The sequence below is a fragment of the Henckelia pumila genome, chromosome 2 (assembly GCF_033568475.1).
Source record: "Henckelia pumila isolate YLH828 chromosome 2, ASM3356847v2, whole genome shotgun sequence".
In the NCBI taxonomy this organism is placed as follows: domain Eukaryota; kingdom Viridiplantae; phylum Streptophyta; class Magnoliopsida; order Lamiales; family Gesneriaceae; genus Henckelia; species Henckelia pumila.
In genome coordinates, this window is record NC_133121.1 from 45,573,013 (window position 1) to 45,580,968 (window position 7,956).

Sequence of the window (7,956 nt, forward strand, 5' to 3'; positions counted from 1 at the left end):
ACTAGGGTAGATTCAATGACTTGATTTTTTTTTTTCTATAGACTCGACATAGCGAACAAAAATATCTGAATCATTGGATCTATCCAAATCACATTAGCTTCAGAATAACACGATCTAATAAAGTTTGCCATCAAAATATCATTTTAGCATTTCTCTAAGATCGCATCTCAATATCTATGAAATGACTAATAACTTATTTTACACAAAATAAAATAATCTCAAAATTTGAAAATCACAGCACCATCGAGTTTATTGCTATTTGAGACTATCTAGCAACTAAAATTTTCGGGTGCCTTTATTAGATTTCTCTGATTTATCCACTCTTCAAACATTAGAATTATCTCAATCACGTCCATATCAGTGTCTGAATTTATCAGTATTATGATTGTCCTGGACGTTAGCAACTCCTACAACATAAATCATCGGCGGAGAAAGAAACAATATAATAATCAATTGCATATTTCAAACAATTGAATAGAATATCCAAGGACATTCATCATATTTTCCAACGTTTATCATGCATTTTATTTATTTCATAAGTCAAGTAACAAATTATCCAACAAAAACCATGTAGTGTGTGGGAATGTGTGCGTATATATATGTCCTAGTATTTCCCTGCAAGGTCAAAGAGCCGTCTTTCACTGCCGTCACAAAATCACTGTTTACTACAAATGAAATCTTTATTTCCCTGCAAACCTCAGCACCTGCAAACTATGACTCTCAAACCTGTACATACAACAAATATATATACACCCTGCAAACTCATGGTCTCTCTGTGTATGCATTCTTCATTCTGATCAAATCAATTGGGAATTTCACCTCCTTAATTGATTGGTTGTTTGTTTGTGTTTCTCTGCTAGGGTTCTTTGATGCGGAAATGGGGATTTGAATTTCAATTCTCTGCTTAGCCAATTGAGACATTAAAATCTCTTCTTTGAGGATTCAAATTCATCCCTTTTGTTCATATTCTCGATCTTTCGGAGGGTTTGTTTTTAAGCCCTCAGAGCCAGCCTCGAAGTTCAATTTAAATCTGCTCTTTGTTCCAAGGGTGGCCTTTCTTCAGTTATTCCTCCAATTCTGAGTGTAAAGGGTAAGTGAATTCATTTTTTAGTGCTAAGTGCTCAAAATATACACCGGCGTTTAGATTTCAATTTCCCCCTATGCTCTCTCCAGGGGTTTTGTTTTGCATGCCGACATGATCCCCTTGTGGCACGTATACCTGATCTAAATTTAATCTTGGGTCTAATTTTCCGTGAATTAGGGTTCATATAATAAATTGAAATTCAGTGCTGCTGTACCTTGTATTGACAAGATTGTGCGTAGGGGTCAGGTATGGCTTCTTACAGGCCGTTCCATCCGCCGACTCAGTCAGCGTTTGCTCCACCACCGCCTCCGCTTCCAAATCAAAACCCGCTTCAGTCTTCAGCAGCACCACCTCCTTCACTTGGTGGAAACCAGTACTCGCAGAATTGGGGTCCTTACAGCAGCAATGAGGGTTCCAATTACAGCCAAAATTATTCTCTATCAAACCCTAGCTCCAATTACCAACATTCAGGGTATGGATCATCATCATCACAGCATCATTTTAACCCTCCCTCTCGAAACCAGCTGCCACCGCCACAACAACAACAGCCATTTCAATATCAGCCTCCTCCTCCACCGCCGCCAGAATCTTCTTCTTACCCTCCTCTGCCCCCGTTGCCACCACATCCTGCCCCAGCTCCTCCAATGTACTACCCACCATCTTCTCAGCACTCTCATTTCAGTCAACCTCAGCTTGTGCAGCCACCGCCTCCGCCACCTCTTCCATCCTCTCCTCCTCCGCCTCCACCTCCATTGCAGCCTTCGTCACCTCCTCCATTACCCTCTGGCATTCCCCCTGTAGGAGCGAGCAGGGAGAATCGGCATGCACATTTTGGGACTCCATTTAAGCAAGAACACAAGCCCCCAGTACCGCCAATTGCAAAAAAATTGAGCGAGCATCAGGGTTCAGGTAGAGTTGAGACAGAGGAGGAGAGAAGGTTGAGGAAAAGGAAGGAGTATGAAAAGCAAAAGCAAGAGGAGAAACACAAGCAACATATGAGGGAGACTCAGAATAAGTTGCTGCAGAAGACCCAATTATTGGCCCCTGGGGGAAAGGGCCATGGGTCAATCAGTGGATCACATATGGGTGACAGGAGGAGCACTCCCTTGTTAAGTGGGGATAGAATTGAAAACCGACTGAAGAAACCAACAACGTTTCTCTGCAAGATGAAGTGAGTATGTTCGGCCAGTTTTCCTGTGAATAAATCCTTTAGTGAGTTGATTGGTGCAATTAAGGTCAATAATTGTGTGCACCAATCAATGCAGATTATGTTTATACCGTTCCCTACTTATGTGATAGTTTACTCGTCTTTTGTAGACATTGACATGCTATGGACTATGATCGATAAGTTTCTATGGTCTGTATATTCTCATATTGTTTATCGCCGAGTGAAGATTGATTTGCCTTCGGGGCATATTAGATTTTGATAATCTAACTTATGCATATACATTTCATTTAGTTTTCATTGGGTAGTTAAACATTTAATTGGTATTTCATTTACGCATTTAAGGAACCAGATACGTTATTGATTTGTGACATGTTATAAAACATCCACGACAAGTTAATGCATGGAGCATAAATGACAACTTTGTTATACATTAATTAATTGTGCCTTAATGTGCGCCAGAGCACAAGTACATTTTGGGTCAAGTATTGTTAGAGACTGAATTATTTATCATACATTTATGTTTAGATATAAGCGGCAAATGAAATTTACTAACCAAATTGCCAATCTATCTATAGGATTTGGAAGTCTGATAATGGGTTGTTTGATTTAAGTTGCGAGACGGGCTTACAAAGTCCTTAATTTGCCTGAAATTTGGAATTTTTTTAAATGTAATTATGTTGTAGTTCTAGGTCTTGTGATACTCTCCATAATTCCATTTCTGGCTCAGACTTTTAACCCAGGTACATGTATTAAATTTTTTTCAAGAGATTGTTCCGTGCCAGGTGAAAATACAGTTTTGCCCCTTTCACACTATATATGCTACTGCAGTCATCTCTTGTACTCCAATGTACTCGTGTCCTCTTGCTTTTTCCCAATGTTCTTTTTGAAAATGCCCCTACCACCTAGCATCCTTCTTCCATCTCATCTTGTACAAAGCCAAGTTATTTGACATGAATCGGTCAATTTCTATTATCTTAGGTCATCCAAACACTATATCTTAACATAAAAAAATGCATAAATGAAAACCCCTAAATTTTTACTCATAATAGATCTTATCATGTCTGATAAACAAAAAAGCGATACTGCTTCTTCATCGGAGAGGAAGAAATCAAAGATTTCAGATTTTGTGTGTGATTTTAGGTAAGTTTTTTTTATCACTGATTTCACACCTCTCGATGTTTTTGTTTTCGTGGGAGTTCTTGCATAAATTTAGATGGTTGAATAAGGACTGAAAAGGGTTTTGATTTGGAAATTCGGGTTGTATCTGATTTTCACAAAGGGGAAAAGAATCCATCCCGTAGTTCCCCTAAATCTGACCTTTTTCCTACCATGAATGAATAATTGACTAGAGTTGAGATTTAAAAGGTAGTTTTTTTCCTTTTTGCATTCTATGACGAACATTCATTTCTGAGTTTGTTATGTTTGTAGGTTTCGTAATGAACTTCCAGATCCGTCAGCTAAGATAAAGCTTTTGCCTTTGAAAAGAGATCCAGATCGGTATGGAATCTTGTTTGCTATAATTCACATTTTTCATCGCTTCACGTTATCAATGGGTAGTATTTGCTCTTGTTGAAAATTTAGTTTTGTTGTTCAACCATAGCTGTTAACATCACGCTACCCTGCCTTCCATGAAAGAACTACTATGGATATTAATTTTTCTCCATTCAGTTTAAATATTTCTTGTTTATGCATTTGCCAATGCAAAAACCAGTCTGGTGTTGAAGCTCATAGCTTTAAATGAACCACGAGAAACTACAAAAATTGTGAAGTTCCAAAAAGAGAGTCTCTTTGGAAGATTTAATTTTAGTGGGCTCAGTTATCCATTTTACAGAACCATTTAATTTCTTTAGATTTTGTTTTATGTTTTCCAGATCAGAGTTGGGACTGTTCCCTGACATATAGATTATTAAAGATTGTTTTGGATGAACTTGTGTAATTAAATGGGAGTAGGGAGAAGAGAAAACATTATTTGTCAGCTGCCCTAACATATGTTGATTTTGAATCTGTCATATTGCTTTTGTCTGATACCTCTTCCTAATTTGTGTAAGAATACAGAGAAAAGTTTTTAATTATGTCCTGTGTTTTGAATTTTCATTCTCTTGGCCTGTGGTAGGCCTTTCCGAATGATGGTCAGCTATTCCTTGAAGGTCATATTTTTCGCATTTGGTGTGTATTGAAGCATTATATTTATTGGAGACAAAAAATGATTTGGGTATCTCTTCCTTGTGTATGTTCCTTGACTGAATAAACCTCCACTCATAAGCAATTAATCAGGCAGCAAAGCTAGTGGGGCTGTCCTTGCATTCCTCTTTTACGAAATTCTACGTATAGCTTACTGCTTATGTTTTGAACCTACAGATACTGTAGATATCAGATTACATCTTTGGAGAAAAATTGGAAGCCTCAGCTTCACATTGAACCAGACCTTGGGATACCGCTCGACCTTCTTGATCTTAGTGTTTACAAGTAAAATTATTCTGCCTCTCATCCTGTTTCTCCATTACCATGAATTGTTCCAACTTTCTCATCCATTTTGTTGGTTAGTCCTCCCAAAGGTCCAAGAATACCCCTTGATCCAGAGGATGAGGAATTGCTGCGTGATGATGAACCTATAACCCCAATTAAGTTAGATGGCATTAAAAAGAAAGAGAGGCCTACTGACAAAGGTGTTTCTTGGTTGGTCAAAACTCAGTATATATCTCCGCTCAGCGTCGAATCAACAAAACAGGTACTATTTTACTCTTTGCTCGCTAAGGCTACGGTAGACTCTGCTGAAACGTGAAAGTGTTTATAATTGATTACGCTTTTGCAGTCTCTGTCTGAAAAACAAGCAAAGGAATTGCGAGAATCTCGAGGGAGAAACCTTTTGGAGAATCTCAATAGTCGGTTAGTGATTATTTTCACCTGTTTCTATCTGTAGAATTTTCAGCCATGTGTTTTTGTAGTTCTTATCTCAACCATTTATTTTGCCTTTGTTTCAGGGAAAGGCAAATCCATGATATTGTGGCTTCATTTGAAGCGTGCAAAACTCCCCCTGTTCATGCAGTGAATCCCAAGCTAAAACCAATAAAAGTTCTTCCTCTTTTTCCTTATTTTGAGAGGTATTTTTATTGTCGTTTTATTTAATCTTGTTTTTTAACTATAAAAAACACACCTTGTAGCTGGTTTCTTGTCAATTATGTATGGGGAAAATGATTTTCTTCTTTTTTCTTCTCTATTTCATTTAATGAGGTTTATTCTTGGATCTAATCATAATGCATAATTTGTAAACCAGAAGCTTATGTGTTGATGTTGTAATTTTTCCAGGTATGATGACCAGTTTGTTGTTGCAAATTTCGATAGCGCTCCCACAGCTGATTCAGAAATCTACAGTAAATTAAGTGCAGCAATTCGTGAGGAGCATGAATCTAGAGTGAGTAATGATTAGGTTTTGCTTGATGAATCTTGCCATAAGCTAAATTATGTTGTCCCCCATGATTTCCCTACTATTTTTTCTTCTACTTGTATTACTATCATAGAGTTCACCTAATCGTTGCATTTGCTATGTGTTTGCTTGCTCCACCATATAGAGTACATATTTGACTTAACTAGATTTTATCAGTTTGTACGTGCTAATTGCTAGCATGTTCTTGAGTAAACTGGGGTCCCCTTCTTGAATATTTGAATCAGACTTCAAGATGCCAGATTTGACATTGGTTGAATCTGTAGATCTTGGGAAGACATCATATATATTGGATAAATTTAGGAATTTGGGAGCTCAAGTCTTTACTCTCATCGCATCGGATACCATTTTTCTTGAGACATTTTCTTAAATTCTTTATGAAAATGATAATCTCTCTTTCACTTTTTTAAATATTTTATCAATATGTTGCATACTCAACTCATTCTTGTCCTTAACCAGTGAGATTTCGAGGTTTTGTATTACTGTTTTTTAACAGTTTCTGTTCCATCTTGAGCTTTTATCAAAAGCTTTAACCTGTTCTACATTGGTTGATACATGGAATTGTGCAGCATATTTTTAGCACATATCAGCTTTATATGTTTAGTATTTCTAATAGCTCTAGATGTTCGATAAAAGATATGTTTCAACTATATATATTCCGAATGATAAATTTAAGAATTGTTTATGTTTCTCAACTTTTCAGGCTATAATGAAAAGTTATGTGGCTTCAAGCAAGGAAGCAGGGAAATCTGATAAATTTTTGGCATACATGGTCCCATCAATTGATGAGGTAGAATAGTTGTTCAAGTTAAGACGAGTTTTATGTGATTTTTGCAGAAGTTAATTTGGCTTTTTTTTTTTGCCGTTTATGGTTGCAGCTCGAGAAGGATATGTACGATGAAGATGAAGATATCACATATACATGGATCCGGGAGTATCACTGGGATGTATGTTTTGTGATGTAGAATTATTTTGATTCACTTTACTGAAGCTACCTATCATATTATATCCTGTTCATTCCTGGCAGTTACGAGGCGAAAATGTCCAGGATCCCTCAACTTATCTTGTGGTATTTGGGGAATCAGATGCCAAATACTTGGTGAGTCCCTGCTTTCAGGGTAGCCTTTGAGTTCTGCAGTTCATTCTTATCCTTGTACTAACTTGTGATCTCTGTTCAGCCGCTTCCTACAAAGCTTGTTCTTAGGAAAAAGAGAGCCAAAGATGGAAAGTCAAACGAGGAGGTGGAGCATTTTCCTGTGCCGAAATCTGTGACCATAAGGAGGAGATCAACTGTTGCTGCCATGGAATTGAGAGACGAAGGGGTGCATTTCTTTATTTTACCTGTCTTATTTCCAGGGTTAAGCTATCGACGCTGGGCTTATAGTGTTTTGTGATTGGCAGGACATTGTAGGTTCAAAGGCCAGTACTTTACCTTCGAGAAACAAAAGGGGCAATGTTGGTCGTCTGCGTAGGGTCACGCAGGACGCAGATGCTGATCATTTTAGCGGAGTTGAGGATGATTTGTCTGAGTAGTCGCCCTGCCCTTGTTACAAACTCTCAAAATCATTAAGGAATAGAAAACTGAACTACATCTTAATGGCTTTATTTCTCTTCTTCTGCTACTGCACTTGGTTGGCCTGTCCATGAAACTACATACAGTACTTCTGAATTATCATAGGGAAAAACTACAGTATCATATAACTATGGCACCTGGTTTCATTTTGAAATATTTTATATTTTTTATGTTACATATTTCGCGATATTGATCGGATGCATGCATCATACTCTTGTTTCCCATAATAATGGTGATAATTAGTTATTTTACCGTTTTGAAGAACTCGGATCTGTCTCGAATGTCAAATCTGGGTCTAATTACAAATTTGAAGGGTCCGGATTTCCGATGGTTACGGCTCAGAGATATTTTGTCAAAAAAAGTCAAATTTGAATTAATGTTTCCTGCTCATATTCTACAGAGGGATATGGACAGCAGGTAGAGCCGTCAAAACAGGTCGGGTTCGTCGGATCAGTCTGTTCTGCCATGAAAAATTGGCAGGTTGAGTTGGGGTTTTACTGGTCCGTTTGGAGATGGGCCCAAATGGGCCGCGGGCCGACCCGCCTCTTTTAGAAATTTTTTTTTTTTTTTTGAATTATGAACATAAAAATACTTATTTTTAAATAATGTAATTTTCAAATTTTAAAACTAGTATTTGTAATATTTTTAATATTTTACATTATTATTTTTTATGATTAAATATTTATTTA

The 7,956-nt window shown here is 37.3% G+C and overlaps 1 protein-coding gene across 3 annotated transcripts; it reads left to right on the forward strand.

Annotated features, from left to right (window-relative positions):
- The first annotated feature begins 637 nt into the window (after positions 1–637).
- On the forward strand, positions 638–7,456 carry LOC140880125 (protein PAF1 homolog). 3 transcript variants are annotated; one of them, XM_073284264.1, is made up of 14 exons: positions 638–767; positions 861–1,090; positions 1,324–2,255; positions 3,681–3,749; positions 4,611–4,718; positions 4,797–4,980; positions 5,065–5,138; positions 5,234–5,353; positions 5,559–5,664; positions 6,398–6,484; positions 6,573–6,641; positions 6,722–6,793; positions 6,873–7,016; positions 7,096–7,456. In XM_073284264.1, the coding sequence occupies exons 3-14, from the start codon at positions 1,333–1,335 to the stop codon at positions 7,225–7,227; spliced, it is 2,088 nt and encodes a 695-aa protein (XP_073140365.1). In that variant the 5' UTR covers positions 638–767; positions 861–1,090; positions 1,324–1,332; the 3' UTR covers positions 7,228–7,456. The 3 variants fall into 3 exon arrangements, with proteins under 3 accessions (XP_073140365.1, XP_073140364.1, XP_073140363.1); XM_073284263.1 differs by having other exon boundaries at positions 643–777; XM_073284262.1 differs by having other exon boundaries at positions 643–1,090; positions 1,331–2,255.
- Positions 7,457–7,956: the final 500 nt, after the last annotated feature.